This window comes from Sphaeramia orbicularis, chromosome 14 (genome assembly GCF_902148855.1).
Source record: "Sphaeramia orbicularis chromosome 14, fSphaOr1.1, whole genome shotgun sequence".
In the NCBI taxonomy this organism is placed as follows: Eukaryota; Metazoa; Chordata; class Actinopteri; order Kurtiformes; family Apogonidae; genus Sphaeramia; species Sphaeramia orbicularis.
This window is the reverse complement of record NC_043970.1, coordinates 24,322,238-24,346,153: the sequence shown is the minus strand read 5'-3', so window position 1 is coordinate 24,346,153 and position 23,916 is coordinate 24,322,238. Positions and strand designations below refer to the sequence as shown.

Sequence of the window (23,916 nt, the reverse complement as noted above, 5' to 3'; positions counted from 1 at the left end):
TGTTTGTTCTCCTTTGGCTTTAGTTTCCTGTTCTGAGGTCAGTGTCCAGCTATGGTTGTGTGCTCAGGCACTTGGGATAATTGCTTCTGTAAATAAATAATCTTTCTCACAATCTTGAGGTTTTACAATTGTGAAGACTTTCCACACCTGAAATGAATTACTGTCTGCCTTCTGCCAGCCAGGTTGGACTGAAACAAACGTGTTTGTCACTTATCGTTAAAACAAAGTGCCGTCCCCATGTGACTCCTCAACTTTTCCATCTGTGCTTGCGGGGACTGAAGTGCTGCAGTGCTTCCTCTCAGAGTGATGCCCCATGATATTCCTCAAGGACTTGCAGCTTTGAGAGTAATTGGTAGAATTAATATTTTGAAAGGACAGCTTTGAAGGTCATGGTAATAGCCTGACCTCACAGATTCTTCTCGAGCTAACCTCTGTGTGAGCCATCTCTGCTCCAGTCAGGCAGCTAATAATCAATAGCATCAATATGCTTTTGGTAGGTCTTTTTTTTTTTTTTTCCATTTTCACTCTTAGATGCACATTAGAATTGATTCAGTCACACATAAATGCACACATATACCATCAGATAGGTGCTTCTGACTTTTAAATATGAGATGGGCTCAAAAATATGAGGGAAGACTTCACTAATGCTCATTATCCCTCTGCCATTTCCTTCACCCGTCTTATCTTTCTCCTTCATTTGTCTCCTGTCGTTCTCTGTCATCAGTGACAGTGGAGATATACAGTTCAAAGCTTTCTGAGTGAAGACTAAAGCAGCAAGAATTGCTTTCCCGCCAGAGTATTTCTGACTGGAAAGCCCCAAACATGCATACATTGATTTAATTAGCAGATCTAATATTAGCTTGGGTTTTTTATTGCAACAAAAAAACAAGGTTATAATATTCACATATGACAAATACCATAACAAATAACACATATGGAAAGGGGGGGTAGGAGGTCAAGTGGGTGAGTGTGGAGAGGAGGAAAAATAAAAAATAAATTAGTTTGGAAATGTTATGCTTTCCATTAATATAAACGGGAAAGAGAAGTAATTGACTGGAGCTCACTCCAATACATTCAGTAACAATTTAGATTTTAAATTTAGATCTGACGGTCTTATCTCAACCTGTGAAATGAATGTAATGTGTAATTTTTAATAGATAACAGATTTGATTTATCAATTAGTGATCCAGTATCTGATCACTTGTGAATATAGACTGTACATTCCACATTAGGTGTAAAAAACTAGATGTAGAGCTGGGCAATATGGCCAAAACATTAAATATAGATTTTTTTTTTTTCAATTTCTTGGATGATTCACAATTTTAGTCACTTAATTTCTGATTACATGAACTGAAGACACACATGATTAACAAAAAATAATCTTTCTTCACTAAAATGAAATGCTGAATGTCATATCTGACTGGAAAAACACATTTACACTTAATATTTTACAAAACCAAACATGTTCCATATTGGGTTTTTGTTGAGAAAGGAGAATAATGTGGATGATTTTGTTTTATATATATATATATATATATATATATATTTTTTTTTTTTTACACTTTTCTGACAGCAAAACCTTGATTAATCGAATTGGTTCAATCCATTGCACAGACCTAATTGGAAGGAAACAAATCCAGAGAGCAGATCTCTTCATCCCAGTTGGCCAAAAGAGTGGATCTGTAGGATGAAAACAATTCCCTCAGGAATGACCTTGTCATTAAAAGAGGATTCACCTTCACCTAATGGTATCATTAACAAAACCCTGATGTTGGAATTTAGTTTCTCCAGCCGCTTGATGTCCACTTTCACTGATGTACAGGCTAGCATGTAGAAACCAACATGTTGTTTTAAATGCATACTGCGCTACACTGCATGTTTGTACTGCACATTTTAATCCACAATTCTGGCATATAGGTGATTTAATTATTACTGACATGAAAAGCTAATGTCACCAAGCATGACAATCTGGAATCAGATTTCAACTTCTGTGGTGTAATGTATAATCTCTTCAATAAGTCATAATAGATAAGACATAAGGCACTTTCTTTGAACAACTGGTACAGACTAACATCTGCATGGGAATAGTGATCATCACTGCAATAGCCTAAGCTTCTTTGATTGAATATAAGTGCTAATGTATCTAATTTGTTTTTCCTCTCCTCTATAAAATGTATAGGCCAGTTAATAAAAAAAGAAAGAAAAGAAAACCCCTTGAACTAGGGCAGTTCCTTACATTCTATTTTCTCTCCTGCTGTGCTGGGTTGCAGTGTTGCTGGAGGCCGTCTTTTCAAAGTCCACATAACTAGGGGTTGCAGAGTGGCAGGATAGCCAGTGAAATCTTATCATGTTTGAAATAAGTGCCTCAGGTTAATCAGAGACTAAAGAGGAAAGAAGGCATGTATAGAAGCAGTGTCAGGTGTTGGGAGGTTACCACTGAGATGTCTGCTCTTTGACATCAGTAGTCTGTTGTAGCTGCGATAGTAATTAACTCTTGTTCAGAGTTTGTATATATGAAGATGAAAGGGAATGCCAGAGTCTAAGTCAGAATCATTGATCACATTTTCTTCCCATAGAATACGAATGAAATTGCAAGAAAATGGAGGCAGACCGACTCGACCAAAGTAAATGAACTGTTTTTCTTGTTTCTAACAGCTGCTTCATTGTGATATGCAAGATGTGGTATCAAGTGTGGTATGTAGCTGGATTCTTAAAGCAGTTTCATTCCAAAAAGTGCTGGTTTGGCAATGAGAATTGTGACAAATTGTTGCTTTCAACTCACAAATCATTGTAATTACATTTAACTGTTCAATGGAATCTTTCTCACAACAAACAGAGCGTCACAGATTTTGGCAAGATTTCCAAATTGCAACTTTTTTTTTTTTACATTAAAAGACATGCAAGTAATATATTACCACAGTGGACCCACTTGATTTTTTTTGGGTTTTTCTCTGTTTCGCTCTGATAATCTGAAAATCACAGAGAGGCTGATGTCTATAGCTCTATAACACCCACGCCCTCAAATTAAATCCACACAACAAACTGTTGTTGAAATCTGGGCTTTAATCATATACTTTATGTCAACAGCTAGCCCCAGAGCCCTCTGCCAACATGTGTTATCAACAGTAGCAGGATAAGTGGAGTCCTATCAGAAGCTGTTCATACAGATAAATGATCAAATTACTGCCAGAGGAAAAACACAGTTAAAAAGACATTTGCCAGCAAAAGTGATTGACATACGTGGGCTTAGTGCTTTGTTTCACTTGTAGTATTGCTTGGTATTATGGATAAAGTAATTTTCAAAAGACACCAGGCCATCTCCCCTGAAGGTGAAAAAACTATGTGTGTGTGTGTGTGTGTTTGTGTGTGTGTGTGTGCTGTGGTATCCACCCAGAAGTGCAAAATGCGCTGCAAGCAAATTATGTCATGTTGCACCTGTGCCATTTGAATAGATGTAAGTAAGGTAACATATATTTGATGCAAAGTCATCCTTTTCTGTGCAAATATATCTTGTTGCAAAACATGTCTGATTCATGAAAGGCCACCACTAATTGCCGCATGCAGCCGCACCGGTGCAATTAACACCTGCAGAAAGCTGCATGTAACCTTGAATCTCACTCTCTCTCTCTCTTTCTCTCTCTCTCTCTGTGTCTCTCTCTTTTTCTTCAAATCTTCAAGGTTGCAAAGTTCGCATGATATGCAAATAATATTTAATGATATTAAGGGTGAAATCTTTGGATTAAGGTTGTGTTGATAGGATATTCTAACAAAAACTAAAAAGCTAAATGTATTAAAGCTAATTTGTGATTGTGGATTTTTTTTGGGTGAGCATCTCTGGCACATATTTTCAGGGTTAATTTCAGTGCAGAAATCTGGAGAAAAGCCTAAAACTTGGATAAAAAAAAAAAGGGCAAATACACAATAAGCTAGAATGTCAAATATACTTAAAAAATTCATTAGAATGTACTTAAAAATATAAGTTTGAAGACATTACTAAAAAATATTAACTAAAGTCAACTCATTTGTAGATATAGTTGAATATGTGAATAAATTCAAGTTAAATGGATTTAAATTAGTTAGTTTTAGTTATGAGCACACCTCTTTTTCTTTTGACCACGTGCATTGTCACCTGCCCATGTATGTCTGAACATGCCAGGCTCAGTGCTTTCAGTCAAAGAGTAGCTGCTATAGGAGTTTCAGTGATTATCATACAAGATGCAAATCAAAAAGTTCTAAGCTGCTGTCGGCTATTGACGATTGTTTGTTTTAACTGTGAGAGGAGTGTTTTCTTTTTTTTTTTTTTTTTTTTTTTTTTTTTTATTGTACACCAGTTCCATCGACCTGTTCCATGGACATTTTGTCTTAGCTAGGTGTCTGCTAGCTGACTTGTTACTTCTCTCAGTAGGGGAGACTGTAAGCCTGGATAAGTTGAGTTTACTTTAAACAAATTGAGAAAAGTGGTTGCCTTAAAAAAAATAAAGCAATGATTAATGAACTTTTTAAGTACATTGAACTTAAAATCTTTAAATATTTCTCGTTAAATCAACTTGGAATTTAGTGCTGTGAACTTAATTATTTAAGTGTAATAACTGTGCAAAGCAGCTGATATTACAAAATATTTTAAGTTAAATGTACTTTTTTTTTTTTAAAGCAACCACTTTTCTCAATTTTTTTAAAGTAAACACAACTTATCCAGATTTACAGTGTAGTACTCAGGCACAATATGGACATGAACATGAAATCCATCATCTAATTGAAGACCCTGGAGCTAAAAGTACTGAAGTCTCATTTTTGAACAATTCAAGTTGAGCATATAAACATATTGTATTTGTGTAGCTAAGTTCACCCTATAAATATTTTGAACAGGCTTTTTTGGTGACTTCAGTACTTTTAGCACCAGGGTCTTCAATTGGAGCAGATTGCAGCTACTAATTACAGCATCTATGAGTAGGCTCATTCAGTTCTTTGCTATTTTTTCATCATGATTACAATGGAAATGAATTCCATGTGTGTTGTAGGTATAAAGCTTGTCTTGCACTTAGGTGCTCATTGCAAGGTTAAGTGAATCATATCTTTTGCTTCTACAACACAGGTTATGAACAATCCCAGCAGAAATTAAGATAATTTATACAGCATTGACCTATAATCGCCTGTGACTGAATGCGTCCTCATATTAATGTCCTCTTGGACTATTAAGTTAATTTAGTCCAGTTTTATCCATGACTGTGGCCTTTCATTCTGCCTCTTCAACACAGAAGTGGAGATCAGGAGTCCACTCAGAACTTGTTATTGATTACGAGTCTGTGTGTGTGTGTGTGTGTGTGTGTGTGTGTGTGTGTGTGTGTGTGTGGGTGTGTGTGTGTGTGTATATGTGTGTGTATGTGTGTGTGTAGTGTACAGTATGAATGAAGAATGAGTTGTGAACTAAAAAGGCTTCAGTTTTGTAGATGAGTTTAATGCTCTGGGCAAATTGTCTCTCCCCTCACAGTAGTCAGTTCACATCTGGGCTGCCTCTACCAGGGGCACAATTAAGACAAAAAATAAATGTAGGTCATGCAGACATGCACTTATAACATCCAATGACACAGCATGAAGCTAATGTAATATTAATATATTGATTCAGTTAGTTTTTAGTTGAAGGAATGTTTTAGAACTCACAATCTGAGGAACATGACAAACTACACATGACCAAAAATACACAGTATAACATTGTGAGTTTACAAAGACTGTAGACTGTTTTAAACACATGAAACAATGTTAAATGCTTTATAAAAGTGGCATTAAACTCATTTTAGTTTGGGAGCCACATACAGTTGAATATGAGCTCTAGTAGGCTGGACCAGTAAAATAATAACATAATAAACTATAAATGATGTCAGTTCCATTTTTTTCTCTTTGTTTGAGTGCAAAAAAGGTAAATTAAATCATAAAAATGTTTAGAACATAAAATAATGTGAATAACCCAAACAACCTGAAGAAAAATAAATGCAATTTTAATATTAACCTCCTGAGACCCAGGAAATGTCAGCAAAATACAAGCTTTTTTTGTTTTTTATTAAATAAGTGCCTTTATTGGAAACATCATGATACAACAGTTTTTTCAGATGCAGTTTTTAAAATTTTTATGGAATGTCCTTTGTGGTGGACAGTTTTCTTTGTTTGTTTTTTTTTTTTTTGGTATGAAGTTGTGAAACTCTTGTCCACAAATGTGGACAGAAAACCCATAGCTGGGTCTTAGGAGGTTAAGCTTCAATTTCTCATTTATATATGTGCATTACAGATCACAGTGGATCTCCAAAGAAACAAAACATTTAGTAACAGGCATAATATTGTTAAAACTTTAGAGTTTAGAACTATAAGTTTAACACCTTTGACTGTTGATACTTTCAGTGTAATTTTTGCACTTAAAAAAATTCATCCCCCAGATTGGAACCTTTAGAACCTGCATGTTTGACACCCCTGCTTTATCCTAATACAAAAACCACAAAATATCACTATATCAAACTTGTGTATGCACAATTACGCCAAAATAGGTATTTGCTCTTGTTTAATGACAAATGGCTGCAGTTGCATTTTAATGTCTGCTTTATTCGTGGGAAGTTTGACTTTCAAGCTCTGCCTGAGTGATAATCAATGGCCTGTATAGCCACTTTACTTTCCACTGAACATTTAATGGAGTGAGGATAAGCCTCTCAGATGGGCTGCTGGCCTTTCCAGGCAGTTGTGCTCCTAAGGTGTTTCTCATCACAAATAGAGTAGATAAGCTTTTGGCTATCAGCCACTACAGCTTACCTGTTCAATGCTATATATCACACCAGTATATACAGGCATGTACACATTCACATGGTTACGGTGACACATGTACAGCAATGATTATATTTAGCATAGTCAGGGATTATGAACTACTACTACTGCCATATCTAAGAAAGTCCAGAGTACGCTTAACCCTTTATCAGGCAAGTAGCTATTTTTGGTAATTTCTGAATATATTACAAGACAGTGACAGCAACAGTGACAATGAGTCAACAATCTCAGGTCTAATGTGGTCTACAGGGTCTGCAAGGTCCATCTTGCTTGAACAGTGAGTGTACCTGCTTTGTTAGGTACCATGAAGTAATGGTATTAATGTAAGGAATGATGTTCAAAGGGATAATGTGGATGTGGACAGGGGTCTGGATCAGCACTTATGTTCTAATGTTCTAAAATGCATGTTCCTTTCACCTTACGCGTATACAGGCTGGGGAAGCAAAATTTACAATGAACATTTAGTTGTTTTTTCTCAGCAGGCACTACGTCAATTGTTTTGAAACCAAACATATATTGATGTCATAATCATACCTAACACTATTATCCATACCTTTTCAGAAACTTTTGCCCATATGAGTAATCACGAAAGCAAACATCAAAGAGTGTGTGATTTGCTGAATGCACTCGTCACACCAAAGGAGATTTCAAAAATAGTTGGAGTGTCCATAAAGACTGTTTATAATGTAAAGAAGAGAATGACTATGAGCAAAACTATTATGAGAAAGTCTGGAAGATACTATTAAAGAAGAATGGGAGAAGTTGTCACCCGAATATTTGAGGAAAACTTGTGCAAGTTTCAGGAAGCGTGTGAAGGCAGTTATTGAGAAAGAAGGAGGACACATAGAATAAAAACATTTTCTATTATGTAAATTTTCTTGTGGCAAATAAATTCTCATGACTTTCAATAAACTAATTGGTCATACACTGTCTTTCAATCCCTGCCTCAAAATATTGTAAATTTTGCTTCCCCACCCTGTGTGTGTGTATATATATATATATATATATATATATATATATATATATATATATATATATATATATATATATATATACACTTCTTTTTTGCCACTTATGGGTAAATAACCAACTATGGTAACTTCATTAACCGTGATTTTCTACATAACAATAAAAAAATGTTGAAAATTTTCACAAAAGTCTTGTTATGTCCTCCAATAACACACTAAGGTTGAATTACAGCATATTTGTATGAGTGCCCTCTAAAGGGTTAAGAATCATTTCACAGATTTATTGTTGGTTTACAGATTCAAAATGTGCCTTCATGTGTGTTTTATTTTTTATTTTATTCTCAAAAACAAATTGGAGCATGTTTTGTCACTGACAGCCTGATGGATGTATTTTCTAGTTAAAGTGTCCTGGTGACCTAGTTGGCTCAGATGTTTATCGTGTACCAGCAATGTTCTGGTTTGAATTCACCCCGGGGACTTTTTTCTTTCTTACCTTCCCAGTGAGCATTTAACAGATGGCAATCCAAAGATTTTTTTTTTTTTTTTTTTTTGTAAAATAATCGTACTGCAGCATTGTAGGTCCCAACTTTAACGCCATAAATGACTGACAGACATCCCATTTTTCTGTTTTGCAAATTAAAGCTGAGACTACTGCCTCATTCTACACTGAACTGGTTGATGAAACAGAACAGAAGCAGCCACAAAGTAAACAGAAAGTAAAATAAATTATTATTTGCACACAGTTTTTCCTCAAGGACATTCATAAATTTGCTGGTCATAAATTTAATATAGGATTCTTTGAAGCACAGACTCAGAATTAGTTTGCTATTCTTCCAGAAACATTCCCTGCATCTTTCTATGCTGCTGTAGAGTTTCACCGCTCAAATCTGCTGTGAACATCTGCTGCCGTTGGGAGGTGTTATCACATCCATGACCTTGACTTTCCTCTCTGGAGACTGGAGACATTGTGCATTGTGGTTGGTACATAGGTGGCTGTAGATTGAAAGACTGATTTGCAGTTTTGTAGCCAGGAGATTCACATTCAGTGTATGTGATAAAATAATCATATTGCAAATCGAAAGCATTAGTATTAGGTTTTGTTGAGAGACCTTGTCCTGGCCACACACAGGCAAAGAAACACATTCCTCATTCCTTCCCCACATACTTGCGTGAATGACAGTGTTCAACTGTTCCACTTAATTGTAGTTTATACAGCCTGTGAAAGAATGTCTGGTATTTATTGGTTCCCTGTGTTTTACTTTACAAATGAATTAGTGTGTGCGTCCGTGTGTGTTTGTGTACGTATGTTTGGAGTACGTGTTTCCAAGGGATGAGCCACTCAAATGGTTTTTTTTCAGGAGGATTTTTTTTTTCTTTGTCAAAGCAGGCTCATGAATGTTTTCACACGTTTAACCAAATTCTTAGTGAAAATGTCAATAGGAGAAGGCAAGTGTGATAACAGTTCATTAAATAATTGATAGATTAGAAATTGGACTGAAAACAAATGACCATACAAGTCATTTATCAAGCGAAAATTCTAAATATCTACTGGTTTCCAGTTGTGAAATTGTTTATACAGGGTGGGGAAGCAAAATTTACAATTTTTTGAGGCAGGGATTGAAAGACAGTGTATGACCAGTTAGTTTATTGAAAGTCATGAGAATTTAAATCTTCAAATCATATTTTACTGCATTTCTAACGGTCTTGTTGTCTACCTCAAGTTCAATTGCCATTTTTCTCATGGATTTGGTTGGCTCCTTTAGGTTTTTGGATTTGAGAGCTTTAATAAAAGCTTTGGTACGTTTTTTGTTGCTTCCTCCACTTCCAGACTTTCTCATAATAGTTTTGCTCATAGTCATTCTCTTCTTTCCATTATAAACAGTCTTTATGGACACTCCAACTATTTTTGAAATCTCCTTTGGTGTGACGAGTGCATTCAGCAAATCACACACTCTTTGACGTTTGCTTTCCTGGTTACTCATATGGGCAAAAGTTTCTGAAAAGGTATGGATAATAGTGTTAGGTATGATTATGACATCAATATATGTTTGGTTTCAAAACAATTGATGTAGTGCCTGCTGAGAAAAAACAACTAAATGTTCATTGTAAATTTTGCTTCCCCACCCTGTATACTCATTTTGTTTGCAATTTTGAAGAGTATGTGTGATTTTCCACACTTTTCTTTTTCTACATGAATGAATAGAATTAAAAACAGACTTGCGGAGTGATTCCCCCAAACATTTATATTTCTAAATATTATTTAAATGCTATTGCATTTGCTTCTGTACTTGCACGACGTCTTATACTTTTGAGGTGGAAACAGAAAACCCCTCCCACACATGATCAGTGGATTGCAGACATTATGAGGCTTTTACATATGGAGAAGATGAGATGTACGTTAGGAGGATCAACTGCGAAATTCTATAAAGCGTGGCAGCCTTTTCTAAAATTCATAGAAACTTATAGAATGAGCACTTTATCATGACTACCACCAAATCACCACTCATCACCTGGATAACTGTAGGTATGGTACGGTATTTTATTTCTGTCTTTTTTTTTTTTTTTTTAGTATATGTATAATTGTTATCTATTCAATTTTATTTGGTGTATTTATTTTTGCTTTTACTATGTTTTCACATCTAGACTTTGTATGAATGCTATATGTCTCCTGTTCATAATCCTGATGTCTTCTGGTAAATATATTTACATGTTTATGTTTATATTTAAGTTGGGGGTGGGGACTTGTGTTCAAAAACACAGCAGAAATGTAAAGATTGTATGATGCATCAGATTGCAAGAGTGCTTACAGTAGCCTTATTGGAAACTATATATACATCATTTTAAGCATACACACATGCAGTTTCTGTCCTTTTAATGTTTCATGCAGTTTTATATGTAAATATATGGTCACTATCCCCTTTATAGTCGCTTTGATAAAATGCTGAATCCACAGTAGTCAGGACTTGGAATTCTGAGAGGATATGGTGGATATTTTGCTGACATTCGTACATACTCACATGTGCTCAAAATACCAAAGGTCGGGCAGTGATGCACAGCAAACACCTGCACAATATAACCCACTTGTCACTTTAATACTTTGCTGCTTAAGGTGACAAAGTCAGGGGGGTGTCTAGTTTGGGCATGTGCATTCATTTGGGATGGAAATGCTGACAGTACTTATTTCTAGTTCAGACATAGGATGCATAAAGCTATACTTAATCCTTCTAAAACTGAGACTTTTACTGCTTTTATGGAATAAGCAGTATTCAACACCCTGCCTTGTTTTGTATAAGATGAGTGCCAGCTGTTGTGGTAACCCAGATGGAAAACTGTGAAAAATAAAAACTTATAGGCTACCTGGATGTGCTTCAGTGAAGTACTCTGCAGTACAATTACACACTTAAGGGCAATTTATGGATTTGTGCACGTTTTTACCTTTTTCTTCATCTTTCAGTATATTACCATCTGCAGTTTTTTTATTTGGTTCTTATAAAATTAAACGCAGACAGTTTTTAATTAGAAACATATTTTGTTTTTTTCACTGTATAGGAAAAAAAAATCTGAATAACTCCTCTCAGGTTGGTATGCAGTGGCCTTTTGTTCCTACATTTGTATCTAAGGCTGCATTTCAACTACGTGGAACCGGCTTGACTCAACTCAGGTACCAGATACTATTCCTGGGGACCATTTCCATTACAGGATACTACCGACTTCAGAGTACCTGGACGTCATAGCGGCGCAGGGCGTAACTTCCATGACGTCTGATCAGAGAGTTGCTGATAAACTTGTTCATTGCATGTTGCCCCGTCAAGCTCATGCTGAATTTTTTCATCGGTCACCAAGGACAGAAATGTCTGAACCTCCTCGACCGACCACGTTGTAGTTTTGTGGGATGCCATCATGTGGACTAATCTACCGGTATATCTACTGTAAACTTCCGAATCAGTTTTTTTAAAATGGTGGGTCGCACATTGATGACACAATGATGCAGAGTCAACTCTCTGCAGTGTTTACACGTCACGTTTTACTATCTCTTCCCCCGTTTTGCAACCTCGGTGAAGCAGATACCAAAAAACTAGTACCGGGTACCAAATTCCAGGTTCTCTTACGTAATGGAAACACAAAAAGGCCGAGTCAATTCGAGTAGAGTTGAGCCAGCACCACATAGTGGAATCGCAGCATAAATTCTCCATAAATCTCTCTTTTGTCTCAGTTTTTTTTTTTTTTTTTCTTGATTCCTGTCTTATCTGTTGGTATCTGTCTGCCTGTTGCTCTGCCAATGAATAGCTGTCTGTTCAAACATTTGGTGTCATTTAACTTACAAGGGCAGCGCTTTGAACAAAGAAGCTCCTGGAAATCTCTGTCTCACCATTAAAAGTGTGGACTTTGATCCGCAGTCTAGCCCACAGGTCACAAAAAAAGAAAACTAAATGACTTTTACAGGCAGAAACAAAGGGATTTCCTTAACAAGACATAGCTGTTCCGTTTATTGCACACACTTAAGCCTCCTACAAAATCTGCCTGCTTTTATTGTTGCCTGACTGCTACTCTTCCAAAGTGGAACTGGTGCTCCAGCACAGGTAATCCCACAGTACCATAGGGTGAGATTATGTTTTCCAAAAGTGTGGCTATGGTCGGGTGGGTTAACAAGTTGATTGTCACCCACAAATTTTGTAGTACTGGTTGCTTGACAAAACTGAGGATGCATGCACATTCTCTAAGGCCAGATTTGTGCCTTTGCCTGTGAATATGAGTTGAAATATGTAACCTAAGCCCAGAAGGCTCCACAGAGTTGTGCTTCAAAAATGTGTGCCAGTGTACGAGCGCCTATATGTCTGTCGACCTGTCTGTAGTGTTATGTCTTCAGAAGGGGTAAGTTTTCACACTGAGTTGACAGTCAGTGTAGCCTCAGTGAAGGAGACTAATTTGATTGTGATATTTGATATTTTCTCTGTATATTACTTTGCTGTAGGTCCAAACAGTCATAGCTGTCCTCATACACTATAAATATATACAGTGATGTACTATAAACGGCAGTAGTGTGGGATGATTCAACATCAACAAACTTTACTCATATTTCCAAGAATCTCAGTGTAGATTATTTATTTTAAAGCTGACTCTTCCTTTATTACCTATTCTTGCTCTATTTTCTTCGTGCAATTTCTGTTTTGTATTTGTCATAGTTGAATTAAAGGGAATATTACTTCCCCAAAGATTGGTTTTCCAACATCCTGCAGCTTTTTCAGCACATTCACTTGTTTCTCTAGGGAGGCAGATAGTTCTTTGTTTCTTTGTCAAGACAAAAGTATATAGACATAATCCTTTCCCTTTTGTGTTGTTCTTCACTTCGCTTCCCTTCCTAGATCTTCACAAGACAGTTGATCTGCCTCTGGGATGACTGATGGAGGGAAAAAAAAACATATTTGTAGGGGCACAGGTGTTACAAATGACCTTTGGTGTGCGTGTATGTACTCCATTGTGAATCTGTGCACATGTTTTTGCATACTTATTGTATACTGGCTGCTGGCCCTTTGCAGATAAAGCCTGGTCTTCTGGGGGCCCACTTGTGGCGGTCTGATATTGCCTTTCTGTAATGCCAGGGAGCTTAGGGAGCTGTGTGGACCCTTAGGCACCAGCCCAACACAATTAAGAACAAGGAAAGCTGCATGTGTGCTGTAACCAAGGACCAATAGCCACGCTGGCTATCTTGCTTATGTTTGTTGTGTTGTAGGTTTGAATGTCTAGACAATGTGTAAATTTGAACTTAAATGAAATATGCATGATTTTGGCTACAGGGTTGGCTTCTTATTTCTCTTGTCCTTTCTCTTTCTTGGAGTGTTGAAGTCTAGATTTCAATGTGACAGGTATATTTTTTGACTCACACAAGATTACAATATTTTTGTCTTTACTTGCATGTCTGACAAACACTTAAGGTGCAACCCACAAAGAATGAATTGTACCCACTAAAAGTATCATGAATTGTGCCACGTTTGCACCCACTTTAAGACCCTGTTTTGAAAAGATTTTGTCTTAATGATATGCTGGCACAAACACGCACCGCAATGTTTTGCACCTGAGTGCAATTTTCCCTTGTCTTGCAGTAGAGTTTCTAATGTTTCAGGCTTTTATCCATATTTCAGCACACATATTAGTCCATAATGAATACTGCTGAGAGCCAAACCTCTCAAATTGCATATCTTTAACATGTGCACAGAGGTACGTACACACAGAGCTTTCAACATTCGCAAACCAAATTTCACGTATTTTGCTTTTCAATGTCTAGTATTTCAAGTATATACAGACAACCTACTGAAATTACTGCCAAAACAGGCTACAGTTTATTTTGTGGTTGTGTCTTGGGTAGGTGTGAAGCATGTTTTATGTTTCATGTCTTAATCTTAAAATAATGTTATTCAGGTGTTACTAGAAGTATCTGACATTTTGCAAGAAGATTAAGAATGATTTTTTGTTTGGTCCTCACAGCTGGCAGCAGCGTCACACAACAACTGTGCCATAAATGTGCTTCCGAACTCTACACAGAGATAACTTCATTAACAAAAGGGATCAAGATATATGCTAAATGATGTTGTGATCTGCTAGTACACTCTTATTCCAGTTTTATGGTGTGTTATTGTATTATGTAAGTGTTGTAAGTGTGGTTTATAAGTGTCTGTAATAAAGCCACCCTGATCTTCACCCATGCTAGCAGACATTTTTTTTTATTTTTGTACAGCTGAAAATCCAATATAATCCCCAGTCCCACTTGATCCCCTCCAGAGATTGACAGAAGATTTTGCCCTTCACTAAACATTCATTTGAAATCATTCAAGTCTCACAAACCCAAAGATTTGAAGAAAAAAAGAGATAAAAAGAGTGAAGAGTGAGTTTACTTACAGTTAACCCTGGCTACCTGTGTTATCTGCACCAGTCTAAATGAGTGAGGCAATTATTATTATCTTATTTGTAAGTTAAGGGATTGATTTTGCACAGAATGCATGAATATTTTGAAATTGTATCCTTGAAAATTGTATTGGTACACCGTAATATCACCGACCTATTTCTATTCCTATAATTTCACCAAATTTCACGGTGTTAGAAAAAAGTCAAGCTTATATGGGTCTACTTAAAAATGTAATGACTTTCTCTCTAGTCTTCTACCATGTTTCATGAAAATCTAGTTTTTGCTTATTTCTTCTGACGGTCCAACCAACAAACAAATACAGGCAGTTACATTACCTCATCTATGGAGATAAATATTGACATTTGACAGAGGCACCTGCATAAGTTGCTATTAAATTGATGTTATGGTGTTTTACCATCACAAATGAAATTCTATTGACCTCCATTATACTCAGAGGGGGGGCGATTAGTTAACAACCACATACCGTACCTCAAAATGTGACCACACAAAAAGACTATTTTTCAGCCTGTGAGTATTATTCAGGGTGACTGAAATGATAGATTTGGTCGCTATCAATCTGCTTTCAGCCTTTGTTAAATTTTGCACTCATTAGTAGCCCTTTAACAGTCGATCACCACGAGCATTTATGTGAGCAAGGGAAACAAAGAGGGTAAATTAAGAGAAGTATATAATGTAATAGTCTGGCAGCGTGAGGGCTTATCTCAGCAGCCCACAACCAGCTAATATGGATGGAAAACATGCAAATGTCAGCACACTTTTCATAATGATAAGGTTGCTCATATTGTTCCGGTCTTTTTGTGAATAGGATTGCTGGTGGTGCTCAGCGCTAAAATAACATCACATTTTACCTTAATCTGATTGAGAAAAATACATTAAATGATAGATTTTCTGCAAAAATAACCTACCACACTACCCACTGGATCAGATTCTTACCCACTTCACAATGCGTGATGTGTTATCAGTCTGAGTAAACATGTGTCTGAGTGGGAATTATTGGTGGCAGGGTGAACATAGGAGCTCATCCTTCTCTCACATGTTGGTGATTATTTGCTTTACAGGGCCATTGGCACCTCAAAGCATGGCCTGCTGAAGGCTGTTCAAGATAGCATTTGCAGCAGCATGAAAGAACACAAAAGTGACATTCTCTTGTTCCCACAGCAATAAAATAGTAAAAGGTGGTTGCATGTGGGACGTTTATGGCAGATTTCCTTAATATACCCCGTTTCTCACCTTCTCTGTGTCTGTGTTGCAGCTTTAGCACTTTTAACACTGATTACAAATCTTGTCAGAGTTATGTAAAATATCAACACCTATGACTGTTGTACTGCGGTCCAGTTGCCAGAATAAAATGCTGCCAAACCACAGAGATGCACATTTTTTCTGTCAAAACATTATAATGCTTGAATGTCCTATGATGCCTTTTAATTACGCTAGAAATTATGTTCATATACTTATATTTTCATACTTATTTTTGACAATTATGTTTATATTCAGGCAATTAACAGTCTCTTCAAGGAAAGATTGCATGACTTGGGGTAAGGAAATTCTGCAAAAGTGTGATAAAAATATATATAATACTAAATACTAAAACGAATAAATAATAATAATAAAAAAAAAACACAACACATCCAGGGTATATCCTACTGTTTTCCCACTTGTATGCATTTTAAGGCACATAACATGTTTATTTGTTTGTGTAAAAAAATATTCCAACTGAAAAAAGTGTATAAAGACAGAACAATGACATTATATGAACAGATATAAGTTTTTACATTTTGCTTCAAACTTGTTTTTGCATCTTGTGACATATTTATTTACTTATTTTGGTCTGGTATCATAATTTTGTCAGGTATATATTTACCTATGTTTTGTTTGTTTTGTACTTCATAGATATGTAGTTTTGCACTTGGTTTTGTATTCATTTTGTATTGTCTTTGGATGTATTTTGTTTGGTTTGTCTGACTTTGTACAGTATGACTTTATAGCTTGTTGTGTATAGCTAATCGTTAAGGCTATTATTATTAAGAAGGGGGCAGGAAATATAAGATTTTCTTCATCCTGCTCCTTTTCGAGCATGGGTGTGTACATATTTGTTCACCTGATGATTATTGAATGTCTGCTGATGAAATGCACAACCATGAACAAAACAAATGAAATGAAAAAAAAAAAAAAAAAAAAATTGGTAATGAGGTTTTGCACTGAATCTAGACCAGATCCAACCAGCATTGACACAATACTGGACTGAGTTAAAGAAAACATGAGTTTGTGTCTCTATGTGGCCATGGTTAGGGGTTTGGCATTTATGTGTGCTTGGCTGTGTTGGAGGTTGGAAAGAGATGTAACGAGTATAAGATATACAACAGAGGCATTAGAGTTGTGCAGTCTACCTGGGTCTCATTAGGAAGGTTTGCTTTGTCCTTTGCCTCAGAGGGACTTGTCACACTGTTTCTTTGAGAGGGCCAGAAAGATTGACATCTCATCAGTGTATCACGGATTAAAGGCAGTTTTGTGGTTGTTAGTGAAGCTACAGTTGGAAGTATTGATTTATATCTGCTTGTTTCATCTAATGACCGCAGGGACTGGGCTTTAGTTTGCTCTAAACGGTGGACGTGTTTGTAAGGGCGAACACACAAATAGTCATATTCAGTACACATGTGTAGAATTTACTCCTATATGGTTCCGGAGAGAGTTCAATGATGGCTTATGTTGTTGGCAAGCATCCTATGTGATGGGGTTCTTTCAGCTATAAAAATATAGTCTCAGTGACACTGCTGTGTATTGTCACCCTCCTAAAATAATTGGCTTTTTCAGATTTTTTCATTTTTTTTGTCGGGAAACACAAAAACCCAGAAAGAACAGAATTTTCATCTTAATATTACTTTTAAGAAGGTGATGATACAATAGAACGCTCTGTGATTAATAGTAAAAGTTCAGCACACCAGTTTAAAACTATTACATTATTAAAACTGTGAAATAAACAAAAACTTGGTTTGTAGATAATACTAATCCTATTTTAATTAAACTTGGCACTTTTCTCACTGCTGTATGTAAATATTTCTTTTCAAATATGTTTTAAGGCTAGACGTCTTCTGCTTCCGGAGGATTCCACATGTCAGGATTGTTTATTAATTTACAGTGCCTCATGGGCTTCCAACTGGTGAAACAAAAAACAAAACATTTTATGAGCAGCTAGAGATTGTTGGGTAATTATATTGTCAGAGTGGATTATTGTTAATGCAAGGCACTTGCAAAGAAACGATAATGTGCCGTGTCTAATTCCTTTAGAGCGTCTGCTGTTTTGAATGGTACTACTCTTTATTCCATGGATGGATTATTTTATAAGCTTCACTATGTCTCTTTGTGGTGATTTTGTCATTACATTTTATCAACAACAGTAAGCTTCAAAAGTCTACTGTGATTATGTTGGAGATGGATGGGAAGCATGGAACTAATTTTCTTTCTTTGTGCTCCTCCAGGGTCTCGTCTCCGTCAGGAAGACTTCCCTCCTCGCATTGTGGAGCACCCCTCTGACCTCATTGTGTCCAAAGGGGAACCAGCCACTCTAAACTGTAAGGCAGAGGGACGTCCAACCCCTACAGTGGAGTGGTACAAAGATGGAGAGCGTGTTGAGACGGACCGTGACAACCCCCGCTCCCACCGTATGCTGCTGCCCAGCGGGTCCCTCTTTTTTCTACGCATCGTCCACGGGCGACGAAGCAAACCTGACGATGGCAGCTACGTGTGTGTAGCGCGAAACTACCTGGGTCAAGCAATTAGTCACAATGCATCTCTGGAAGTAGCCAGTAAGTGTGTTGTCGTTATTTGTTAACCGGTGACAGCTTTTTTCCATTTTTTATTCCAATAGATCAGATTTTATACCCACAACACTGTTCACTGTTCATGGCATAACAGTCTAACACAAGTGCCAAATTATTACACCAGTGAACGAGAAGAACTGAACCCAGAAAGCTCAGGAATAATGACTTATATGCACATAATCATTTTCTTAACTCTTTTAAGCATTCCAAATCTCTCTGCAGTTGGTAATGTGATGACAGTTGGAATTTTAATGCCTTTCTTCAAAGAAAGTAATCTGCTTTTTTAAAAGGAGACCTGTCGTGAAAACATTTGCAGAAAATAACTATCTCTCTCACATAATATCATGAAATAAGCATCATTTTTTTTTTTTTTTTACCTTCTCTCTCTTAATGAAAAGCATCTGAGTCTTTGTTATCTTTACTTTCTGCTTCATTGGGTTCAATCATATCTCAATCCCATGCTGCACTGATACGAAACATAATATGTAAATATGATTGCCTGCTTTATTTTGTTACTTTCATTCCAATTATGGTTTAAAGGTCATTTTTATGGTTGAGGGACAGGTGGAAATTCACTATATGACCCCCACCTGTCAGACATGCAGCAGCTGTGTGTCTGCTTTAATCCCAAGGTTTAAACATGGGGTGAGTGTGTTCCTAACAGGTGACAGTGTCAACTTGCTGAATCGTAGAGTTGCAAGTGTCAAGTGTGTGGCGTTGCCAGTTAAACAGCTTTTCACTGCAGTAGTCGCAAGCAGATATCTGTCAGGCTGCATACAGAAAACAAGTGTATGTCTGTGTGTGTGTGTGTGTGTGTACGTTAGGTAGAATGATGGAATGAAGCCTCTGGAGAAGCAGACGGAGGGCAAAGAGCAAAAGGTCAGGACTTACAGCTATCAGAATAGAGTAAGTGCAGATGGTCTGTTAATCCATTTGGAGCACAGGTTCTACAAGTCCAAAAACATTGGAATGTGTCTGAAAAACAAGAGGAGTAAAGAATGCACTGAAGTAAGGAAGTGTCTGTGACAAAGGTTAACAACCACAGTCATGCCCTAACATACTGCACAGCTCCACATCTATTACTGCTCTCCTCAGCTGTGTCAGCGTGCACAGGCTCCGTCTCCTGGGCAGATATTTTGCAAAGGTTTTAGAATAATAATTCCCCTCTAGTATCCATTTCACCTTTTGAATTATAATGAAAGGCATGGTCAAACAGTATCATGATAATGCTAGATCAGCACTCATACTGTGAGAAGCCAAGCCCTCAAGGGGGAGAGTTTATTACTTGGAGTTCACTAAATTTACTGCCTGGTTTTAAGGTCGAGGTGGAACACAGAGAGGACTTGTTGAAGTTGTCCGGATGAGTTATGTCTCCCTGCTTTATCCTTCAGAGGTCACACAGATTCATGGGTCACCCTGGGGCTCGATAGTAAAACAGAACCCCCTCTGGCAAATGCTGCTGAGTTAGGGAGTTTAGGAGAGGACTGAGAAGCTTGGGAGTGTTAAAAGGAGGATTGACCTCACTCTGCCGATAGACAAGCATGTCAGATCATTTATCTACTCTTGTTAATGTTTTATTTGTACATTTTCTGTGATTTTTTTTAGCTATTTAAAAGTTGTTTGGTGTAAAATACATATGCTTTTGGGCTGATGTTATCATTGAACGCACATTAATGTGAATAATCACTAGTAATTATTCTATATATACAGTATATGCATAAATTATATTAAAAAAATTGCTCAAGGACATAATTAGCCCTTTATATTTTCTTGATTCCCACAGACTACAACTTGCGATTAAAGCATTAATGAAAAATCCCGAGCCAAGTCAGACACAAATGTTCCACATGATTATCACAAATGCAGACGCTATTAATCATTTTAATGATCCAAAATAAAATAGACTTCATCATATTGGCAAATGTCCAAATTTCTACATTTCATAGAAGAACACTGCAAATACAAGCCATAGTGATTTATCTATGATGATGTACTTTAACCAATGTAAATTACTTGTGCTACTCTATACTGTACTTTCTACCTGTGGCAAAGAATTAACATTAAAGACTCAACATTAATAGAAAATAATTGGTTGTGATGAAATAGCAAAAAGTTCACTGAAAGACGCTGCAGAAGAGAGCTGAAATAACTTCGGCAGACCATAATTTATTTGATCTCTTATCGACAAAATAGAAAGCTTCACTGTGAAATTAATTGTGTATAAAGCCCTAACTCAATTGAAAAGAACTGAGTGCAATATGCCTTATTCTAATGCTGGTATGATTAAACTAAAATAAGTAACAGAGAGGGAAGACAGCTGACAAAAGACAGCAGTGGAAGCTGACAGATGTAAAGTGATGGGAGCAGGAAAAGGATGACAGAGACGGACGGAAACAGAAAAGCGAGCTGAGGAACTGTCTGTCCTTCAAGGCAGAGAAGTGAAACTTGTTTGCGGAAAATTGAGGTGACGCGGTACAGACAGTGACAGATGTAGTATGTGCTGGTGCCTGAAGCGTGACCACAGGGTTGAGATACTGTGTAAGTACACACAAACTACACATACACACGTGTGTCCGTACACACATAGACTAGTGGACTGTTTTCTGGAAGTGAAAGAGATGAAATGGGGAAAAAGGGAAAAAAAGACATAACCGAGTTCCTATCCAATAAATGTCACAGAAGACACTCAGCATATTTTTTTTTCTGCCTGCAGGGACCCTAGAGGACCCTGGGAAATGAACATATGTCCTATTGACCTCAGCCACTTGATTCAATCATGAAGCGCTTTATTGAGGTGAAGGCAAAGTCACAGCCTGTGTACTTTAAAGGTTATTGGATAGTAGACCTGCTTTTAGGTTCAGTAAAGGAAAGGAATAAATGATATTCTTAAACTAATTGGACATTGCCATTTTCTAGAAAAAATGGGAGGTTCATGGCAGGGCTGCATGCTACACCTCAGTGATGAAGTAATAAGCCACAAGCAAATCCAACTGTACACTACAGACATGCAACTCTTAACCCTTTCATGCATGAATTATGAGAACCTTAGTTAATATTTTTTTCTTGAGTGTTTTTATTCCTTGTTAGGCATGAAAAAAACAATGCAACTGAATTTTTTTATGACCCTATTTTTCATAGAGTTACAAAAATGTCCACTCAGCTGGACACCATGCATTTGATTTTTGAAGCAAAGAAACATGTATTTAAAACGCATGATCAGAAAGTGATAAACTATGTGAAAACCATGAAATAAAAACATTTTTAAAGCCACTAATGCCGTTTTATCACATTTTATCATACTCTAATTCTAGTTGTTACTTCAATTTATGGAGATAATATGCAAAAAAAAAAAATTTTTTTTGATTAAGAAAACTGTTAATTCCAGTCTAATAACAATTAGCAGTTGACTTACACTAAAACATATTACTGCAAATCAGGTTTATGAAGAACAGCAAAGTTATTATAATTTTTTTTTTTTTTCCATTTTATTTATTTAGACAAGGACAATGCATAATATACATTAACCTTAAAAAGATGAGATGTAGTGTGCCAGGATGTAGCACCAGTGCTCATTTCCACCTGTAGTCCCTATGCAGGCTGATGTTCTCATTAAAAAAACAGACATTAATAAAAACTAAAACATTAGAAAACAGTAAAAAATGCATTTCTATGACTCCATCTATATAAAATATTCATTCACATCCAACCATTCACTCTTATTCGTCCCACTGCAGTCCATCACACACATTAATGATATGAATTACAGTGGATGGGATGGTGCATAAGCGTCCACTGTGTACTGATATGGAACTAAAACAGCAAAACCCATGAATATACAAGAGAACAGATGTAAAATAACTGTCCACTATAGTGACCAGTATGCATTAAAGGGTTAATGAATTAAAAAGTGTGACGAGAAAGGATGAAATGCTCCCACCAATCAGCATGTCTTATTTTTAGCTGTTTATTTACTGTATATGACACAGTAAAACCTTTGATCCATCTTACGTGGGAAAACATCTTCAACCCTTTTACGCTACACAAACCAAATTCAGCAAGAAATCAAGAAGACAGACAAATTATTCAGTATGTTTTGATATGGTAAGGAAGGGCTGGATGATCTGACTGAAGGATCTTATGAGGTAAAATCAGAATCCATATATGAATCAAAATGTTCCCCCCTTACAGTCACGTTACAACTAAACTAAGTTTGACACTAGTTTTCTTTGTTTCTAGAGGCTTAGTCTGCGTGTGATAGATTTTAGTTGTTATCTGACTTGAAACTCTGCATTTTTACATAATATTGGACTGAAGTGAATTCCATGTTTGCCAATGTCCAGATGAAGTAAACAAATACACACAATTTTGTGTACATACAGCTGCAGTGTTTGCATTAATTACCCAGATTGCAGGATCACATTTTGCCCCATTGGAGTTTTATAATCATTCAATAAGATTTCACATTACCATAGTTTAAAACCAGCTGCAAAAATCAGACTATCTGCATGTTGGAGTTCAAAGACCAGACCCACAACTGATGGACAGCAATTATTCATCATCATTTAATTCAACATTAGCAAAAAAACAAAAAAAAACAAAAAACATTTTACACAAATGCTCAAATAATACTATAAGTGCACTGAAGTAAGCTGATTATCATAGTGATGTGTGCTAGTAATACTAATGCTACAAACCCACAGGTTAGTGCAACGATCTCTGTAAAATACCAGAATTACGCTGATAAAAAGGTCATTTAAAATTAATGTTAGCTAAGTAGAAAAGTTTTGACGGCACTGCTATTGATTTTTCTCTGTATGATCCCTCTGAAAAGAATACCAAATGATAAATCAAGATTGATCCTCATCTAAGATTGTGCCAAATCTGCGGTGAAGCTAATTGAATTGTTTAATAAAGGAGTGGCTTGGAGGATCTCATCCAAAGAGCTTCCCAGAAAATATCACTTATTTTTTAACCTGCATGACATACAGGGTGTATCCAAAAAAAATTATACATTTTGAAAAATTACCCCCAGTTCCGCATTGGATAATTTTTGGAGTTTTCTTTTATGGACATCAGTAGGTGGGTGATTGGTGGATATTTGTCCAAATTTACAGACCCAGGTTTTCATGCTTGAGTGAGCAGGGGCAAATTGCGTAATCCAAGTTAAAACTGGTTTTCGTGAAGTAACGGTGGGATTTAAATCCAATCAAAGGTCATGGGAGGGGACAATGGGCATCCATCTTGTTTTCCACAAAATTACCTGGTTACAGCATGAACACTTTGGACACCATGTCAATTTCATTTCTTCACCTATGGCAGCTGTTCCTGCCTTTCAAAGTTAATTCAACTTGTTTAGGCCTGAAAATGTCACTGAGGACAGACCAAGTTAGGGTTAGGGTTAACC

The 23,916-nt window shown here is 36.6% G+C and overlaps 1 protein-coding gene across 2 annotated transcripts in view; it reads left to right on the top strand.

Annotated features, from left to right (window-relative positions):
* Positions 1-23,916, top strand: part of LOC115433493 (roundabout homolog 1-like) — a 117,787-nt gene that overhangs the window by 20,230 nt on the left and 73,641 nt on the right. For both annotated transcript variants that reach the window (XM_030154943.1, XM_030154944.1), the window contains one exon: positions 18,171-18,497. In XM_030154943.1, the coding sequence (XP_030010803.1) occupies positions 18,171-18,497 (327 nt within the window). The remainder of the gene's footprint in view (positions 1-18,170; positions 18,498-23,916) is intronic.